Genomic DNA, 21,787 nt, shown 5'->3' with positions numbered 1-21,787 from the left:
ATCAATCAAATCAAAAGTGTGCTACAATAGACAATGTTCAGAAATAACTCTGTCAGAGTAATAAGAGCCCTAGCCCCTTGTACTAATAAAATCTGTTCAAAACAAGGCATAACATACACATCAGAGTTATAGTTGTTCATCCTGATCGCAGGTTAAAGCCGGTCGGCAGCATGGTACTTGCTTCGGCTCATTTGAACTTGCTTGTATCAGTAAAAGGGGCTCTTAATTACTCTACCACACCACTTAAAAATCCTGACAAAGTAAAATATTTCAGAAAAACATCCACTGCATGTTGAAAATAAATATGATGGATGTCTAAACAAATGGTAACAGCCATGTTGACTGTACATGCATGTGGGAAGCTGCTATAGGCCATTAATACCTGCATGGATCTGCAAGCATAGCTCCTTTTTCTTTATATAGTTAGCACACACACAAACACACACATGCATCCACACACACACATTTACTCACAAAAGATTGATAGTGACACAAGACAAAGCATGTCGTTCATATTTAGTTGTCATCAATTTGTTACAGTGGAACCCGGGCCCCTTTTAAGACCTAAAAAAACTGAGAAAATCAGGTCTTAAAAAGGTAGGAGTCTTAAAATGGGGGTAAATTAATTTACAGAGGTTATGAACAAAACATTTGAGAAAACAAGGTCTTAAAAAGGTGGGAGTCTTAAATTGGGGGGTCTTAAAAGGGGGGTTCCACTGTACCACACATTCAATCACATTAACCTTCAGAAATGGTACCAATTATAAAAAATATAGATGGCCACTGATATACATCATGCTTTTTTACAATATTTGTAAACTTCTAGTTTATATAAGGCACTGCGCAGGTTTGATTCATTAAAACGACTGTTATGCAAATGAAAGAAGCCTGATGTTACATTTAAAACAATGATAATAACCTAATTTTTCATGTTAAAAAAAAAATGACAGAAAAGAAAAAAAAGAATTAAGGACATTTTTTCCTTCAACGACAGCTTTGTGGATCAATAATCTTCCAGAAAATATACGACAAACGCAGTCAATTGGTGAATTTAAAAAAGATTTTTGATGAATGGAGATGTTGTTGTTCCACAGTATTATTATTTAGGCAACCGTAAGGCACAGGTATTTCACAGCAGGTTGAGATTAAATATGAGCGATTTGCAACAAGACCTTGTTAACCGACACCTCTCTGATAATTTAGAATGCACGTGTGGAGTACGCCCGGAAGACGCTGAACACTTTTTGTTACATTGTCCAAAATTTAAAGAACATAGAACCATTTTATTCAATAGTCTACCAACGTACGCTCTGGATTGCAAAACACTTTTGTTTGGCAATACTGACTTAACTATATCTTTGAATACGAAAATATTTTCTGCTGTACAAGATTACGTTATGTCAACTGATCGCTTCGGCTGATATTATATTAACAGTGACAGCAATAGATGTAGCAAAGCATTCTCTCTCTCTCTCTCTCTCTCTCTCTCTCTCTCTCTCTCTCTCTCTCTCTCTCTCTCTCTCTCTCTCTCTCTCTCTCTCTTTATTTGTATAAAATATTATGAAATATTTTGAAAGAAAAGGGTTGAAGTTATCACTTGTTCGCCATGTCTTGTTATCAGAATGTGTATTGATTATTAGTTTTGGAACGTGTCCATAAGCAGTCTGCTTGTTAACGTTCTTAATGTTGTTACTGTATATAACATGTATACAAGAAATTAATAAAAACACGCTTAAATCAAGGACATTTCTTACTTAAATGTAAATGCAAACAGGAGATGCTAATCCTAAACTTTTTGTGAAACCAAGCAGAAGGAGAAAAAAAAGTTATCGACGTCAGATATGAGAAAGCTTTCCCAAAACCAGTCATGAGCTCTGCGAATCATGTGTATCAAAGCAATTCAGTACTTCACAAGCTATCAGTAAGCAAATAAAAACAAGTCGTGTAAGGCGAAATTACTACATTTAGTCAAGCTGTGGAACTCACAGAATGAAAGTGAACGCACTGCATTTTTTCACAATGACCGTAGTCTGCCGCTCGTGCAAAACGCACTAAAACTGACGAGACTGTTTCGCGCGATAGTGGTTTCGCTGTGCTGCATAGCACGCTTTTCTGTACCTCTCTTCGTTTTAACTTTCTGAGCGTGTTTTTAATCCAAACATATCATATCTATATGTTTTTTGGAATCAGGAACCGACAAGGAATAAGATAAAAGTGCTTTTAAATCGATTTCGGAAATTTGATTTTGATCATAATTTTTATATTTTTAATTTTCAGAGCTTGTTTTTAATCCAAATATAACATATTTATATGTTTTTGGAATCAGAAAATGATGAAAAATAAGATAAACGTAAATTTGGATCGTTTTATAAAAAAAAAAATTTTAACAATTTTCAGATTTTTAATGACCAAAGTCATTAATTAATTTTTAAGCCACCAAGCTGAAATGCAATACCGAAGTCCGGCCTTCGTCGAAGATTGCTTGGTCAAAATGTCAATCAATTTGATTGAAAAATGAGGGTGTGACAGTGCCGCCTCAACTTTTACAAAAAGCCGGATATGACGTCATCAAAGACATTTATCGAAAAAAAGAAAAAAACGTCTGGGGATATCATACCCAGGAACTCTCATGTCAAATTTCGTAAAAATCGGTCCAGTAGTTTAGTCTGAATCGCTCTACACACACACACACACACACACACACACACGCACACACACACATACACCACGACCCTCGTCTCGATTCCCCCTCTATGTTAAAACATTTAGTCAAAACTTGACTGAATGTAAAAAGCACAGAAATGTTTAAAACACTAGACAACTGATAAAAGCAGTGAACTCTCAGCTCTATATTTAATACAGTCGAACATGTCTAAAGAGACCACACAAGGGACTGAGCAAAAGTGGTCTCTTTAGACAGGTGGTCTCTTTAAACAGGTGGTCTCTTTAGACAGGTGGTCTTTGTGGACAGGTGGTGTATCTAGTCGTAAAAAACACTGGGGATCCGTTGGGGTGGTCTTAATGGGCAGGTGGTCTATGGACAGGGGTCTCCAGGGCAGGTTCAACTGTACATCATTTTTTTGCAGATCGAATACTTTTTACGATCGATATTGGTGTGCACAGAGTGTTGAATAAATGCAAAATTCCAGTATTTTGACCACTTAACTGTGGCCAGAAATTGTTTTCAACACAAAATGCACAAAGAAAGGAAAAGAAAGCAGACAACACAAACACACACATGGGTGTGTTTGACCATATACACAAACACACACACACACACAAACATACAAACACACACGTCACACACAAACATACCAACACACACAGTACATGTACACACAAACACACACACACACACACCTAAACAAAACCAAAACCAAAACATACTGCCTACTGCAGTTTTGTCGACCAAAAGCAATTCATACTTCAAAGCTCAGAATCTGTAGTTGCAAAATGTCAAAGCAAATTCTATTCCTTGTCAGATCTTTTTCACATTTTTTGAAAAAGAGAAGACAAGCAGTTCAGTGATAAGCAGCTCTTGGCACCATTACCCTATCTAACATTAAACATGTTTTGTTGTAGAGAAGACAAGCAGTTCAATGATAAGCAGCTCTGTGCACCATTACCCTATCTAACATTAAACATGTTTTGTTATAGAGAAGACAAGCAGTTCAATGATAAGCAGCTCTTGGCACCATTACCCTATCTAACATTAAACATGTTTTGTTGTAGAGAAGACAAGCAGTTCAGTGATAAGCAGCTCTTGGCACCATTACCCTATCTAACATTAAACATGTTTTGTTGTAGAGAAGACAAGCAGTTCAGTGATAAGCAGCTCTTGGCACCATTACCCTATCTAACATTAAACATGTTTTGTTGTAGAGAAGACAAGCAGTTCAATGATAAGCAGCTCTTACAAATTTGCACCATTACCCTATCTAACATTAAACATGTTTTGTTGTAGAGAAGACAAGCAGTTCAATGATAAGCAGCTCTGTGCACCATTACCCTATATATAACATTAAACATGTTTTGTTGTAGAGAAGACAAGCAGTTCAATGATAAGCAGCTCTGTGCACCATTACCCTATCTAACATTAAACATGTTTTGTTGTAGAGAAGACAAGCAGTTCAATGATAAGCAGCTCTGTGCACCATTACCCTATCTAACATTAAACATGTTTTGTTATAGAGAAGACAAGCAGTTCAATGATAAGCAGCTCTTACAAATTTGCACCATTACCCTATCTACCTCCTGTATGTTCAAATTATTGTCAATCAATACTCTGAAGCACTGCCCTAGCTCTAATTAAGCTACCCTCATTCCAAAAGCAGTCTCACCTTCTCTGCTGAATTCTGCTGTGGTAAACATAACTTCACCCCAAAAGAAAGATAACGTGCAGGTCATTTTATGGAAATCACAAACCATTCTAGATAAATTAACTAGCGAAAATTAACTTTTGAAGAACTAAATCATGTATTTTCACACATGTGACAGGACAAAGAATCTAGCAAACAGTACATGAACAAACAAAATAAAGTACCAAACATTCAGAGACAAAATCAATACATCATATTAATAAACCAAAATGAAAGTAGACTACAACGAATCTTAGTGCTTCCCGGTTCAACCATTAACTTGAAATAACAAAAACAGCATTATATATCAATTGATTTAGTAGACAAACATATGACACTGTGTGACATGACCCTGACATATAATATATAGTGAGTGGTTTACAGGGCAAAACCAAAGCCATACACATGTACATGTACACACATTACATTCACTACAATTGTGTGCACTTATCTACAACATGCGTAACGGAGTGTTGGAACACAACAATCACCTTTGGAGGCAAAGTCCAATCAAACAGGATTGAGAATTTTAGAGCTAATTTCTTAGCCCTATAAAAAATGTTATGGTTACACAAAGGCAACCACCAACACACAAGGAGACAGCAGCAGCCAGACCCTATCACAAACACAACTCTACTATGCACAGGTGTGTGCAACGTATAAGAAACGTCGAGCTATAATTAGCTCGCGCTATCAACGGCTGACAACATGCATACCTGTTATTACTAACGTCAGTCCCATCAGAAGAATCACCAAAGGTGCTGTAGACTGAAGACTTGGTGGACTGTTTGGGCCTGTCCTTGTTACCCTGTGCACTGGGGGGAGCGACCGTCTCATCCAGTGGCTGTACCACTGCTCTCAGGATCAGGCCGCACATCGTCTGTAAACACACAGCCATGCAGGTAATAATCAATAAACGGGATAAGAAAGCAGCGCATAGTGCTCTGCGTTTTACTTGGACAGGCAGAAAAGTGTGTACTTGTTCTTGTTGAGTTTAAGGAAAAGTGTCTCACAGAGCTACAACATGAAACGAGAGATCACTTCTTTTCATTTTTTTGTTGTAAATGAGACTGTGCCAAAAGGTGACGTTTTCATGTCAGTATGTCCCAAATGACATCACCAGTACATTTTTCATTCTATCTAATCTGTTTTCGTTCTATTTTTTCTAATAACATGCGTTAACAATTGATTGCCAACTGGAATGGAAGAGCACAAAAAGTGTAACTTGATATGTAGTTTCTTTAGAGGGAAAAACATCTTCCACTTTCATGTCAGTGTGTCCCATGCAACATACATTTGCCAAACAGCTATTGCAAGTAGATTATTTGTTAGTGGTATAGAAAATACTGATCAACAATTAAAGTCAGTTTTCACATTCATTTTCTACCTATTTCTTATTTGTTTATTCTGTTGGCAATGGTGAAATGTCAGCAATCGTGTGTCATTCGGGACAGTAGACATGACACCTGACCTTTTGGCACAGTCTCAAATGTGCATTCAACAATACAAACCATGACAACATGCACACAGGTGAGACTGACAGACAGACAGATGAAACAGACGGACAGACACACAGCAACATCATCTCTCTCTGCTCCCCCATCTCTGAGGTGTCTTCCCCCTTATCTCTCTCATATCTCCTGCTTTTCAAACACTGCACACAGACATGACAGTCCTAATGCACTTAACAGCTTTACACAGCATCTGACCTTGACCTCAGGATCGGCCAGCTGAACCAGCGTTGCCATGGCAGCAAACATTCCCTCGTTGTACATCCCTCGTCTGACAGCTCTCCGGTCCGTCATGACTTCTTTGTCCAGCTGTTTCTGCTGCTTGCGATCCTGGTCGTGTGGCGCCCCCTTGTGGCTGACCTGGGTCAGGTGTGGGTTTTCTGACACCCACAGGCCTTTCGCTACAGCCGTCTTCTTGCTGGGTGAAACCGACGTGGTGGTGTGAGAGTTGGTAGGAGAAGAGTCCTGGGACAAAGGGTCGGCGAACTTCTTGCAAGACACGAGGGTCATGCAGAGCAAGAAGTTGAGGAGAGATTTCAGCAGACACCACTCCGCCTCAACCAGAACGTCCCTAGCCAACACAGTGACCGCTTTGGCTGACGCTGGTCGGGACGATGCCTGCGAGAAACTCCTTCCTGGGGGCAGCTTAGCCGAGGCTGGTCGAGATAACGCCTGGGATGACCGTCTTCCTTGAGGCAGCTTCGCTGAGGCAGGGCGCGCCCGGGGCGGAGAGCTTCTTGTCTCTCTTGATGACTTTGCTGAGGACGGCCTTGAACTTCTGCCGACCTTTGCTGAAGAGGAGTAAACAGACATGTCTGGGGCGGTATTCTCTCGTGCAGACTTCGCTGAGGATGGCCTTGAACTTTGTGCACACTTTGCAGAAGAGGAGTAGTGACTGTTATTTTCTTTCGCCGAGTTTGCAGATGAGGGTCTGGAAGAAGTCCTAGAACCGCTGCCAAGGGAAGCAACGCTGGTGATGCCTGCAGCAACGTTGTCTTCCCTGTCAATGTGCAGAGCAATGCGCTGAGCCAGCCAGTGCAGGACGGCAAACACGCTGGGTCCGAACCTCTTCCACTGCTCAATGGCCAGTCGGTGGTTCAGGCCTGAGAACTTCTCCCTGAAATATGAAACAATGTAAATCAACCGCAGCAAGTTTCATCTTCTTCTGACGAGTGTCAAATGTGCTACAGTGGAACCCCCCCCCCCCCCCCCCCCCCCCCCCCCCCCCCCCCCCAAGTCCTAGAAAATCATGTCTTGAAAGGGAGGGAGTCTTAAAATGGAGGTAAATCTACAGAGGCTATAGTATGAACAGAAAATCTGAAAAATCAAGGTCTTAAAAAGGAGGAAGTCTTAAATTGGGGGGTCTTAAAAGGGGGGTTCCACTGTAGAGGCAAAGTAATTTAATTAAGTCCCTGAGGCTTCCTTCAAGGAAACTTTGGCTGTTTTATTCCTGGAGAAAGCAAACCTCCATAGCATGGCTAACAACCAATGTGTTTCCTTTCTCCTTCAAGTGTGCGCATGCGTCTGTAAAGAAAGCTGACACTAGGAAATAAACATCCAAAAAAAATAGACTGCAGACATTCCAAAATTCAGAACAAAAAAAACAAGAAAGGAATGTTGTTGGAACGTTTAGTTATTGACAAATACATGAATGTAACATTGTGTTTTGTCAATGATTAAACGTTTCTTGTTTTTTTTATTCTGGGAAATAAATCCTGTGCCAAACTTGCAATGGGGTCTCAGACCTAAGTCTGATTTTGAGCATCTTCAACACACTTACCTGAGAGAGAAATCGTCACACAGGTGTGTGAGGTCGGGCTTGACCACCTGTGCATTCCCTGTGCCCACGAGTCTCCTGTGCATGGGCCAGGTGCAGACGTTGACCATCAGCTGCAGCAGGTGAGACAGGCAGGTGAGCTGTGCAGTACCCACATCCCCCCTCAGCGGAAGCTCACTGTATAAGCAGTCCGTCTCCATCTCTACCAAGCCTGGGGAGACACAAACACAACAACAGTCTCAATTCTTCATTTATTTTATTCTTTATTCTCTTTATTTATATAGCGCCTTATCCGAAGTTCAAAGCGCTTTATGCCGTGTGAGATGGAATTTTTTACACAATATATCACGCATTCACATCGACCAGCAAACCTCAAGCCTGTTAGGCGAATGTTCACCTTTCGCGGCCTTTATTCCAAGTCACACGGGTATTTGATGGACATTTTTATCTATGCCTATACAATTTTGCCAGGAAAGACCCTTTTGTCAATCGTGGGATCTTTAACGTGCACACCCCAATATAGTGTACACGAAGGGACCTCGGTTTTTCGTCTCATCCGAAAGACTAGCAGTCTTGAACCCACCATCTAGGTTAGGAAAGGGGAGAGAAAATAGTGGCCCGACCCAGGGTCGAACACGCAACCTCTCGATTTACTTATCCTCTTCTTTTTCTTCTTCGTTCATGGGCTGAAACTCTCACGTTCACTCATGTTTATGCATGAGTGGATCTTTACATGTATGGGTTCGTTTTTATTTGCTCATCCATTTCACAAAGTGACTACCCAGACCCCCTTTCCCATGCAGTGCCTAAAACCAAGTTATCCTAAAATAACGATAAAAGAGTGATAGAAGCTCACTCATCTCACATGAACTTGAACATCAAATTGCTAAGAAAGGCATGCATGTTTCAAGAATCATGTTATCAGCATACAATAACAAGAAGAGATAAATGCACAAATGAACAAGACGAATGTGAAAAAAGGAGAGTACAAAGACAAATCTGAGTAGCACAGCTGTTCCTCAAGATAAAAATCTAAAACTTTCACTATTATACAAAGTTAACCGAACAAGTATCAGTGCTTGAAAAGCAGTAATGGGCCGTGACTCGATCCTTTATACACACACACACACACACACACACACACACACACACACACACACACACACACACACACACACACACACACACACACACACACACACACACAGACAAGTAAGTCAGCACAGACCTTCAGAGCGGAAGAGCCCAGCCACAGAGTCCAGAAAGCAGTCGAGGTTGTGCCACATGTGTGCCTCTGCCTGGTTCTTGGCCGGGACAGGGTAGGTCACTCTGGCAACGCTGCCTCCCCCAACCCCCACCTCCACCGCTTCCTGGGGGTGCACGTAGTGACTGACCCCCTCCAGCACCCCCCGTGCCACGTGCTCTCTGTGCACTGACGTCAGTGCCATGGCAACCAGACTGGCCTGGGCACGCACCCTCCTGCACGGAAGGAAAGCTGGTTTAATATGTGTTTACTCTATGTTTACCTGGGATTGTGTTAACTAAGCTTTAATGCCGATCTCTAATAATTAATCAGCTCTGTGGAAGAGATGTCATTCACTAAAAGAAGAATGAATACTTTAAGATGAGTTTAGTATAACAACGAGCATCCCAAAGGGTTAAATTAAGAGACTTTACAAAAAATTTGGTTCCTCTGAAAAGTGTTTTGAATTGATTATCTGCAAACTGACACTATACAATGGTCTTTCCTAGGGCAAGCTTACCGGCTTAGCTATTGTTAGTGCTCCTTTTTTCCTACAGCAGAGCTAGATACCACAGCTGCTGCAGGCTTTTTTTGTGCCAGTTGCTGGTAATAGTTCCGGCTTCTCACAGAATTAGCATGGAATCATGTGCTCATTATAGCATTATAATTGTGACATATGTGCTGACTTTCGCCGGTTTAGCCTAATGATAATTCTCTTCAACCTGGCTACAGTGGAACCCCTCAAAAAGTTGCTTTTCAGATAATGTGTTCATAACCTTTGTAAATTTACCTCCAGTTTTAACAGGGCCTAGCATTGGAAAAAGTGAGTTCAGCTTACAAAGGCGGGGGTCTGGGGGCCGTAGGAGGCCCCCAGTGGGGTCCAAGGGCAAAGCCCGAATTTGAAAAATTTTTGGAGATTTTTTACCTAAAATGACACCCCCCCCAAAGATTGAGCAACTAAATTATGCCTTCACCAACAAGCAAAACACAGACAGAAAACAAGAAAACTGACAATCTTGTGTTATTTGGCCTAAAAGTGCCATTCCCGCTTCCAGGAATACCTGGATTCTTTGTCACTGAATGGCTGACCACGTTCAACAATGTCGATTCGAGACATTATTTCAAGTCTAGAGCCACAAAACACCGGCACAAAGCATGATCGCGCGATGCCAGAGGAAGTGCGTGCTCAAGCAAACTGTCAAACCTATTGAGAATTGAACCGAACGGCGCACAAAATGAAAGCTGGGACTGTTTGGGTTTACCGTTTGGGAATAACAGGTTTTTGCATTTCAACGTACACCAATTCGAGTTCCGCGTACTGGAGATGTTATTTGGGAGTAATGTATGCCGAACGGCTTACAATGCTAGGCCCTGAACAGTTTAAGACTCCCTCTTAGGCCTGAGTGTCTCAAATTGTTCCAGGTCTCATAAGAGAGGTGCCACTGTATTTTTCAACTGGCCCCTTCTCCAATGAAAAGGCGGGAAGCCAGGGAGAGCCAGATATATCATCTGAAAATGGTCATATTGTGGTGGTTGCTATATGCCTGTATATGGGTTACTCATCAGATCGAGCTGTCTACCAGGGGAAAATCATGTTATGAAGTTGAAATTTCTTTTCTTAACTGAGACATTCTAACCATGCAGATTGATTTCAATGATAAACACTGGTTCCATATTTATCCTTGACCTGCAGAGAAAGTATTAGAAATACTTGCACATTTTGTTTGTCTACGTTCAGTAAATTAGAAGGGTTTTATAGTACGTCAACTTCGTAACATGGAAACCAAAAGTTGTGACATGGATTTGAACACTAACAATTGAGAGAGAAAAAAATATATACTATTTTTGTTGTTGCACGTCTGTATCATTCTCTAACTGGAGTATTACTTACAAAAACTAAAAAAAGAATACATTCTAGTTGCCATTTAATATACGTTATAATTATTTAAAAGACTGGCATGAAAATGCATGTCACAAAATGGTATACAGCCCTGGAGAATATCCCATATATATGTCCAGCTCCAACCTAGGGTTATCCACACCTGCACTGTGATGCCAGAAGACAGGCCATGACGGACGCTACCATTCTCTGGTCGCCGGTGACGGCCTGCACCCCCCACTGGTCGCTCATCACACAGTGCAGCAAGTCTAGTCCCTGTTTCTGGCTCTCACTGCACACACACAAACACGCATGCACGCACGCAAGCACACACACACAAACCCAGAACACACACACACACACGCGCATGCACACACACACACACACATACATACAAAAGAACATTTTTACACAAAATGCAAATTGTTGAGATGATTTAACAAACAGAAAACAATGTATCACTTGAACACTTGAAGAACCAGAACAATATCCTCTTGATAAATGCATACATGTTATTTGCATTTTTGACCCAAATATGATATTTAACACAATTAATCTCGACATTATTCAGCTTGACCACTAACAGGCTCTTGTGAGTTGTATAACAATGTCTTTTGATTTGTGTCAAATGTCATATTTTGCAACCTGCAAATAACATTTGACCTAAAATACAAGATCAAACATCTCACACACACCCACAGCAAACTGCACGTACCAGGGTCCGTCGCGCAGCAGTCCCTTGACCACCGGCAGCACCCCAGTGTCCACACTGCCCGGCTCGGTCAGTCCTGGGTGTGCCAACACTGCCATTAACACTCCCACGTACACTTCCTGCAACACAGCGGTAGCTAGAATAACATTTCAACATGCTTTTGGAAAAGATTGCTCCAACACTGCAGTGTCAACTTCTCTGTCGGTCAGTCCTGGGTGTGTCAACACTGCCAGCAAAATTAACACTCCCACGTACACTTGCTGCAAGACAACAGTAGAACGTCAAGACAATTACTGCATGCCTATGGAAAAGATTGCTACAGCACTGCAGCAGTGTCAGAATACTCCCTGCGTGCCTCTGTCAGTCCTGGCTGTGCTTATCAATCAATCAATCAATGAGTCTTATATCGCGCATATTCCGTGGGTACAGTTCTAGGCGCTCTGCAGTGATGCCGTGTGAGATGAAATTTTATACGGCCAGTAGATTGCAGCCATTTCGGCGCATATTTACCTTTCACGGCCTATTATTCCAAGTCACACGGGTATAGGTAGACAATTATTAACTGTGCCTAAGCAATTTTGCCAGGAAAGACCCTTTTGTCAATCGTGGGATCTTTAACGTGCACACCCAATGTAGTGTACACGGGGCCAGGGGAGGTTCGGACACCGAAGAGAGTCTGCACACAAAGTTGACTCTGTGAAATAAATTTCTGCCGAACCTGGGATCGAACTCACGCTGACAGCGGCCAACTGAATACAAATCCAGCGCGCTACCAACTGAGCTATATCCCCGCCCCGCTTATCAACACTCCCACGTACACTTCCTGCAACACGACAGTTGTAGAAAGTCAAGTCAACTGCATGCCTATGGAAAAGATTGCTACAGCACTGCAGTGTCAACTTCTCTGCCTCGGTCAGTCCTGGGTGTGCCAACACTGCCATCAACACTCCCACCTACACTTCCTGCAAGACAACGGTAGATTGACAATGCAAAAGACCCGCATCCAACACATCACTATCTTCAGTACTTTCAGTTTTAATGTACAATCATCTGGACTATTTTACCCCCCCCCCCCCCCCCAAAAAAAAAATTTTAATTTAAAAAACACCATTGCTTTCAGTAAATTAAAATCCATTTTTGTTGTCGTAATCACAAAACTTTTTAACATCAACACCTGTGAAATTTCACTAACAACAGCTGCAAGTTCCACTGAAGGTGCAGTATTAGATGTGCTTGAAGCTCAGGGAAAACAGTAGGTAAAAAACCCAACCTTTTAATTATTACTTACAGAGGCATGTCACACTTGTGGTGAATATAGCGCTGTATATGGGAATTAAGACAAAGATTGAGCTACATGCCACACATTTTCAGCCTTGTGGTTCAAATAAAAGCTATATCAGAAAAACTATAAGGTTTGTACTGGCGAAAAATCTGTAAACGATCTGAAGGGCATAAGACTATCCACCTGTGTTTACAAGCTGGAGACCTTACCCTCAGTCTTGCACTGGAGTCCCTCAGCTGACGCCTGAGAAAGAGATTGTCCTTCTTGATCCTGGTGGCAAAGTCGACGTCACGGGCCAGTGAGCGCAGGATGCAGCATGCAGCATATTTGACGTCGAGGCCAGCCTTGCCGTGCAGGAAGTTAAAGACACAGGGGTACACCTCATCCTCCAGCCTCTCCTGTATCTGTGCGTAGTCCACTTCTGGCACGTTCAGCAGCTGAAATAATTTGTGTGGCAGAAGAGACAAGTCAGTCAGTGAAAATAAATAAATTTTTGACAATTTGTCCAGGTTTATTGCATCCAGAAAACGGTTTGGGTAATTACTGTGTATACATTTATATTGACTCTTTGAGGTATGTTTATTTAACATTGTTCTGATTCAAAAATGAATTTCTATATATGGACCACATGTGAATGCGCGAGCGCGTGTGCATGTGTGTGTGTGCGTGTGCATGTGTGTGTGTGCGTGCGTGTGAGTGTGTGTGTTGATTGTATGCAGCATTGTTACTTGTAATTATCTGAATAAAATTGCTCAAACCAAATAATGGACAAGAAATTACAAAAATGCTGTTGTTGTGGTACTTGCTAAGTGACAAACGTCTGCAGCTCACAAAGCGCAATGACAGCGACAGCACAAAATTCAGCTTGCAACCTCACAAAGCCATTTCCACCAGAATGTTCCAGTTTTGCAAAGACCTGTAAGACTATACTAATGGACTATACCCCTGTTGTCCTATATGTCTCCGCAATATGTGATGTAATCTGTCCTGGATTTGTGATCAGACTCTCACCACACTTCAGTTCAGAGGAACATACTTTTCTTCATGGACTTTCTAGTTTAAAGAATTTGTAGTCGCATGCATTCTAATCTCCTTGTCGACTCGTTGTACATAGTTACTGCTTTCGTAGCATCAGGACAGAATAAGTAGCATTTCTTTTCAAATGCACGCCCCCATGTGTAACGCTAAAATCTGTACAAAAATATGCTAACACTGGATTTGATGACAACAAGAATACTTCTCTGAGGAACAATCTTGGAACTTCTGGATGCTTGATGCAACATTTCTTGGAGAAGACTCAAGGCAGTAATCTACTTTGTGTAACCGAGGCCCGAAGCCAACAATCGCCTCGTTGGAGGCATATAAAGCCATTCAAACAGGATTCAGATTTTAGAGCCAATTTCTTAGCCCTACAAAAACTCCTATGTGTACGCAAAGGTTCCGCAGAGCATACAAGGAGACAGCAGCAGCCACACCCCATCACAAACACAACTCTACAATTGACAGATGTCGAACCAGCTCCTGACGTACAAGAAACATCGAACTACTATAAATAACCCATGCTCAAGCCGTTAAGGCCGGCAAGCAACTCTGCAAAGTCGCCACGCATTACCACCTTTTTGTGCATTTTTTGTTTCACCAACTCTGGAACGGTGAACAGGCCCTCACAGTCCTCAATCACTGATCAAGTCAAGTCAAGTCAATGACAATGACAATGACAATTCTTTATTTTAAGAGGGTAACAGAATAAGCATAGGAATACTTTTTTTGCATCTGGCGCTCGCCCTCAAGAGGTATTAAATCTACTATAATAACTACTACTACATGAATACATAATTAGTGAAATAGTATAAGTTTATGTTAAGTCAAGTGACGCAGTAGTCTCCCTGTCACATTTGTATTCTGAATTCACACCACCCACCTTGTCCAGTACCCCCATGGCCAGAATCTGGACACTGGGCAGCGAGGACTGACCGATGAGCGAGATGACCTTGTCCACGATGTGTGACTGAGTGAGCAGCGACCACCCCCACTCTGTGACCAGCAGGCGGTCAAGTACCGTCAGACACACCTCCTTCACCACCACGGGGCCGTCCTTCTTCAGAAACTCCAGTAACTGCACATGAACATTAGATCTGTTATCAGCTGTAGGTATGAAGAGATTATCATGGGTGGGACTGAAAAATGTCATCAATCCTCAACTCAACCAAAAAAAACAAGAAATTCCTCCGATAGGAACTACACCCCCGTCAAAGGGAAATAACCTTCTCAGTTGGTGGCAGTGAGAATGGTTATTTCCCTTTGACCAACGGGGGTGTCCGTCTATACCAGGCCTTGTATAATTTTAATCCACCAATAACTCCCTAACCGTGTGTTTGACTGGTCCCAATTTTTGTAAGGACCGTCTCAGGAATGTATAGAACCTGTTCACCAAGTTTGGTGACGATCGGTCCGTTCATTCTTGAGATCTACTTGCGAACACAAACACATCGAGTGAAACCTATACACACCCCTATACCGGGGGTGTAAAGAGAGAGAAAAATAAGAGGCCATATTATCGAATCCGGATTTCCAGCATATACCGGAAGAACTTCCCACCCATGGATTATTGATCCACTTTCTTTCTTTCTTTATTTGGTGTTTAACATCGTTTTCAACCACGAAGGTTATATTGCGACGGGGAAAGGGGGGGGAGATGGGATAGAGCCACTTGTTAATTGTTTCTTGTTCACAAAAGCACTAATCAAAAAATTGCTCCAGGGGCTTGCAACGTAGTACAATGTATTACCTTACTGGGAGAATGCAAGTTTCCAGTACAAAGGACTTAACATTTCTTACATACTGCTTGACTAAAATCTTTACAAACATTGACTATATTCTATACAAGAAACACTTAACAAGGGTAAAAGGAGAAACAGAATCCGTTAGTTGCCTCTTACGACATGCTGGGGAGCATCGGGTAAATTCTTCCCCCTAACCCGCGGGGGGTATCGGGTAAATTCTTCCCCCTAACCCGCGGGGGGTATCGGGTAAATTCTTCCCCCTAACCCGCGGGGGGGTATCGGGTAAATTCTTCCCCCTAACCCGCGGGGGGGTATCGGGTAAATTCTTCCCCCTAACCCGCGGGGGGGTATCGGGTAAATTCTTCCCCCTAACCCGCAGGGGGTATCGGGTAAATTCTTCCCCCTAACCCGCGGGGGGTATCGGGTAAATTCTTCCCCCTAACCCGCGGGGGGTATCGGGTAAATTCTTCCCCTAGCCCGCGGGGGGTATCGGGTAAATTCTTCCCCCTAACCCGCGGGGGGTATCGGGTAAATTCTTCCCCTAACCCGCGGGGGGTATCGGGTAAATTCTTCCCCCTAACCCGCGGGGGGTATCGGGTAAATTCTTCCCCCTAACCCGCGGGGGGTATTGGGTAAATTCTTCCCCCTAACCCGCGGGGGGTATCGGGTAAATTCTTCCCCCAAACCCGCGGGGTGTATCGGGTAAATTGTCCCCCCTAACCCGCGGGGGGTATCGGGTAAATTGTTCCCCCTTACCCGCGGGGGGTATCGGGTAAATTCTTCCCCCTAACCCGCGGGGGGGTATCGGGTAAATTCTTCCCCCTAACCCGCGGGGGGGTATCGGGTAAATTCTTCCCCCTAACCCGCGGGGGGTATCGGGTAAATTCTTCCCCCTAACCCGCGAGGGGTATCGGGTAAATTCTTCCCCCTAACCCGCGGGGGGTGCACTACAGTGGATCCCTCCTTTTAAGACCTCTAAACATCTGAGAAAATTCGGCCTTAAAGGTACTGAACTTGTCAAATCCAGGTGCACGGAGCCCCTGGGGCTTTTAGTCATACCTCAGGCAGCTATCCGTTAGAAGAACTACCAAGTTTCATTGACTTGCACCCAAAGAATCAAGAACTGCGATTTTTTTACGAATTAATTTCGTACTCGGACCCGGCTGGTCTTGACCTATTTTTAGATCTAAATTTAGATCGGGTAGATCACCACATCATGCACAAAAAGACACGTCACTAGCAAACTATGTCAGACGTCATCATGAGTTTGTGTAAAACAAAATGGAGGCCAGAATCACTCAGTTGAATCGAACTCCGACCAAACACCACGTAATAACTAGGTTAATTTATGCACTCGCGTGAACAAGAAACTGTCGAGCTTCACAGATGTCGTCGTTGGGTAGTTTTGGGTTGGTTTTACTACCATAGGAGGATTTTTGCACTCAGCTGCAACAAAAACGCAAAACGAAGGCTGTGAGCTGCACTGTGCCTTTAAAAGGGAGGTATTTGGTCTGAAAAAAGGAGGTAAATTAATTTACTGAGGTTGTGAACAGCAGCAAAAACTGGAAAAGCTGGGTCTTAAAAGGGGGTGGGGGTTTCCATATTATTCCTGACAGCCTAGACTAGTGTGTAACAGTATAATACACTACGCTGCTACCTGACCTGAGTGTCTTCAATTACAAATTCAAGCATTATATTGGAAATAAATCCACACAAACTAACACCAGAAATCAGACGTTCACGGTTTACAGGAATGCAAAATGATGACAGTATCAAAGCAGAATGCAAGTGTTCAGATTTTCCGTCTATTATACAATAAGCATAAATACATCAAGACAAACTCATTGGGTATGAATGACATATTAGCAATATTAAGACAAATATTACACTGTTATATTAAATACACAGTCCTTCCTATGAACAGTTCGTCTCATCATCTTAGATCTGGCCAGGGGATAATTAAGATTATCCCTCCACGTGAACATGTATCCACCAAAATTCAACAGCCCCTTGAAATGCCTAAATAACTGCAGTTAAAGCAGGTCTACCGAATTTTGTTTTTTACTGTTTGATTACTTTTTTTATTGCTTTAATTTGTTCTTTCTGACTTTCTTTACAGTGGAACCCCCCTTTTAAGACCTTCAAAAATCTGAGAAAATCAGGTCTTAAAAAGGACGGAGTCTTAAATGGAGCGTAAATTTACAAAGCCTATGAACAGATAGTCTGAGAAAAATCGAGGGTCTTAAAAAGAAGGGAGTCTTAAATTGGGGGGTCTTAAAAGGGGGGTTCCACTGTATCTGTTTCCTACAACGTTTGATGCTTAATTTCCCATCTTCATCTTAGAGACCAAAGATCTGTGACGGTGAATGGAACTGTTTACACTTGAAGGACTGTGTCTTTAAAAGTGAAGAGATGCGAGTACAGGGTGATGTTAACCTGGTTAAGGTGTTGCTCTGTGAGGGAGAGGGTGGAGGTGAAGCTTGACGCCAGACGTAGGAGGGTGGTGCTGGCGGTGGTGGTCGAGGGGCGTTCGTTGAGCCGTGACACCATCCCCAGCAGTCTGTCTAAACTCAGCCCTGATACGTCGCGACACGCATGATCACACACACAGGTATGAGGGTTGAAAGACATATTTGTGACAGCAAGCACATGAGAAAAAGTGACATATTGGAATATTCTTACGATAAAAATATGACTTTTCAGCGTCATGAACTAGAAGAAAAGATGCCGAGTAGCATGCAACGAACAGATTCATTCTATCTTTCTTACTTTAGACATTTCAAGCTTCTGCATTTTCACGGGCGTCGAACCTATCAGTTTTTCAGAATCAACACAGCAGGTACAGGTTTTACAGAAACAGTGCACATGGATTACAAAGTTGGAAGTAAAATTACCTGTTTTGATTTTATGACTCGATCTGCAAAACCATTTTTTACATGGATGGACTTAACCCTGTCAAGACCAAAACGCTAAAAATATGAAAAGCAGTAACTGTTCATGCACAGCCCAATGTTTAGTGTGTTGTGTGACTTATTGCTTTTGTCACCTTCTGCCTAAACGCTGTCACATGATACATGCATGCACTAATAATAGTCTTTGTGAATCATCACATGAACATTGTACCCAGCACCATAATCAGCAGCTTTTCTGATCTCATAATTCCTGATATGTCTATCAGGATGCACATGAACATTAGCAGTATGAGAGTTCATAATAACTATACAGACACACATGCATTTACTGATATTATTGAACCTGAATGGAAATTAATAGACAAACCAATGCATTGAATATACTCTGAAGTTATGTTAAACATAAACTGAATATAAATATGCTTGACTTCATGAACTAATCATGCATACAGAAAATACTTTTGTATGGATTACAGATTAAGATTACACTGAAATAGCAAACTACATATACATGCGACTTATAGACACAGTAAAAGTAAAATATGTGCAGGCACATGACTACAGATTCACCCGAAAACACCAAGCCAAGGTATCAGATAAGAAGTATCCAGGGGGTTACACAAGTATACATATCATTATATACAATTTTGCAAATATATCTTTGGATCTTTAATGAAGATAATTTTTTCGGACTGACTGCAATGGTATTGTATTTCAGAATGTTAATCATTCTAAATAACATATATTTGTTTAAAACTAACGTTAGATGCATCAAGTCTCTGACCTTCTTCATCACTGTCACTGTCACTCTCGCTGTCACTGCAAAATCCTTTTATGTCACTGTTAGAATGAACCACAGGCGCAGCCGACGGAGGCCTTGGCCGAAGGACTTTCCCGGAGCACGTACAGACTGTGCATACTGAGATGGGTCCGGTGGGCACTGTCGACAGTGCACGAGGAGTCTTGGATCTTGGAGTGAACAATGGGTCTAGCGGTTCCACATGAGGTTTGCATCCTTCCTCTACCTGCTTGGGGATCTGCTTGTCTTTTTTCAAGTTACTGCTAGAGTGAGTCCTGGAAAATCCGAAACCACACAAAACAAAATTCAGATGTCTTGGTTAATGACCACATGCATAAGTGCAATCTATTATTCTTATACGTGAAGTGTTACATGAGAAAGAAAATGAGAGAGAGGAGAAGAGAGAGAGATAAAGCATGTGTTTGTGCATGTTTGTGCGTGCATGCATGTCTACAAATATGTGAATATATGTGTGTCTTTGTGTGGGTGTACATCTATGTGTCTTTCTGTCTGTGCAAGACAAAGAAAAAGAGGGACAGACAGTGAGAACAAGGAGGAGGGGGTGCATGCAACACACACACACACACTCACCAATCCTTTCTGGACACAATGCCATCCCCAGCCACCACCAGCTTATCTGCAGGTGTTCCCAGGTAACGCTGCTGACTGTTCAGGTACAAGGAGGTGGAGGTGAAGCCCAGGTCTTTGAAATACTGCACTGCCCTCTCCCTGTCCATGGCTGCTTACTGGTCGGCTTCAATCACCATGCATTAGGCCTATACCTACAACAAAAGATTTAAAAAAACTTGTTTGTAACAATAATTACCACATGAAATGTCTCCACAAACAAAATTGCAGTGGGTTTGCAAACTGTCTTCTCTCCCTTGATTACTTTGTTATAGCTTGTTCTTTCTATCTTTCTTTTATTTGAATTTGTTTCCTTGTGTGTTTCATGCTGATTTCCCCTGTACGATAATGAAGTTTCTTCGCGGCATCTGCCTTCTTGTCTAAAACTTCAAGAGTGTCAAGTTAAATTAACTGTAAATCATTACACGATAGCACATACTATACTGTACGATTTTTTTTCATGTACTCGTGCAATGTTCTTGTTCTGTCTCTTCAAACGCTTGCAAGTTGCAATGCATTACAAAAACTAACTTTCGCTGAAATATGTGCAACGGTGATGCTTCCTTATCTTCAAAGTTACCTCCACTAAACATTACACAATGACACAAGAATATAAATACCCACATCTTTTATACAGCACACCACACAATCTTGCAGCGTGTTCTCTTCGGTTACGGATCCTTCGCGTCGTCAGGAGTCCGCCATTTGTAAACAATGTCCTTCGCAGTGGCCTCCCCTCGCTTGTGCGCACAGGCGCCTGAACTTGGCTGTTCAAAGTAATATTTTGCACCTCGACGTACACAAAGTCTTTTTTTTCTTTCTTTTTCTTCTGTTTTTGCCTCACGCAGCGGCTCGGTGAAACGTAGTCAAAATGATGAGACTTATCTTTGTTATTTGTTTGTTTACTTGCTTTTACTTCAGTGCTTTATCTTGGGTCTGCAGAGCCACCTCCCAGTACTTCCATGATTTGCGCAAGTCGTCTTCTGACCAAAAGGACAACTTTATCTTGTGATTTTGAAATAAATGCCAAACCATGAAAATATCTGTTTGTGTGTGTGTGTGTGTGTTCCTCTCTTTTGGTATCTTTGTCTGTGGATGTTTAGACCAGTCTAAAAACTTTAAATTATTGGAAATTCATTCATTATAGAAGCACAAACAGATTTGGAAGTACCTGTATAATATAAAACAGCAGCATATCAGAAGTTGAACACACTCACAGACACACACGCGCATGCACACACACACACACACACACACTAACAACAATTAGTAGATAAAAAAATTAAAAAAAGATGCTCTGAACACAGGGCTTTCTCTGAACTTTATTCTGCTCAGAACTGAACACACTTTTCCTCATACATTCATGTTTAAATTGGAACAATACTTAAAAGTTAATACTACTCTAAACCTACCGTATGTACAATTTTTTCTACAGGAATAATTCAATGAAGTACTGGAAAAGCCACTGGGGTATTATAATCCATGCAGTAAGTTCAACTTTGAATTCTGAAATTTTCATCAAGGATGCTATGGTACATAATCTCATATAAAAAAGAAAAGATAGAAAGTAAAATCGATGATAGATAGATAAATAAATATGCAAAACATTGGATTTCCCTTCTTTGCGCCATATGACATCAGAGGGGGGTTTTAACCTCATATTTAGCTGGATGGCTGAGACAACAAAAGTGTGTGCATTCAATCGTGAAAAATAAAGAGAACTCTGACTAAAATGGATCGATACAGAAAATTTTATTTGTATTTTTGACCACAATATGACATTTGATCGAGACACTGTCATTCTCCAACTCTACCACTAGTGCCGTCTCTTAGAACAATGGCTATTTCGATGTAAATGTCAAATATCATGTTTTGGTAAACAATACAAAAAACATATGTGAAAC

General features: G+C 41.8%; 1 protein-coding gene across 2 annotated transcripts in view; it reads right to left on the bottom strand.

Annotated features, from left to right (window-relative positions):
* LOC138961579 (uncharacterized) overlaps positions 1 to 20,605 on the bottom strand; it is a 37,058-nt gene extending 16,453 nt beyond the window's left edge. The window contains exons 1-13 of one of the 2 annotated variants that reach the window (XM_070333238.1): positions 20,508 to 20,605; positions 19,848 to 20,038; positions 19,242 to 19,531; positions 17,982 to 18,121; positions 14,684 to 14,878; positions 12,972 to 13,199; positions 11,484 to 11,599; positions 10,932 to 11,060; positions 8,875 to 9,125; positions 7,650 to 7,857; positions 6,068 to 6,986; positions 5,075 to 5,238; positions 4,341 to 4,373 (exon numbers count right to left, since the gene is read on the bottom strand). In XM_070333238.1, coding sequence (XP_070189339.1) covers positions 4,341 to 4,373; positions 5,075 to 5,238; positions 6,068 to 6,986; positions 7,650 to 7,857; positions 8,875 to 9,125; positions 10,932 to 11,060; positions 11,484 to 11,599; positions 12,972 to 13,199; positions 14,684 to 14,878; positions 17,982 to 18,121; positions 19,242 to 19,531; positions 19,848 to 19,993 — 2,819 coding nt within the window. In that variant the 5' untranslated portion in view covers positions 19,994 to 20,038; positions 20,508 to 20,605. The remainder of the gene's footprint in view (positions 1 to 4,340; positions 4,374 to 5,074; positions 5,239 to 6,067; positions 6,987 to 7,649; positions 7,858 to 8,874; positions 9,126 to 10,931; positions 11,061 to 11,483; positions 11,600 to 12,971; positions 13,200 to 14,683; positions 14,879 to 17,981; positions 18,122 to 19,241; positions 19,532 to 19,847; positions 20,039 to 20,507) is intronic. The other variant, XM_070333239.1, reaches the window with a different exon arrangement.
* Between the last annotated feature and the right edge of the window lie 1,182 nt (positions 20,606 to 21,787).

This window comes from Littorina saxatilis, linkage group LG3 (genome assembly GCF_037325665.1).
Source record: "Littorina saxatilis isolate snail1 linkage group LG3, US_GU_Lsax_2.0, whole genome shotgun sequence".
NCBI lineage: Eukaryota > Metazoa > Mollusca > Gastropoda > Littorinimorpha > Littorinidae > Littorina > Littorina saxatilis.
The sequence above is the reverse complement of the archived record's forward strand: the minus strand, read 5'-3'. Positions and strand labels throughout refer to the sequence as shown.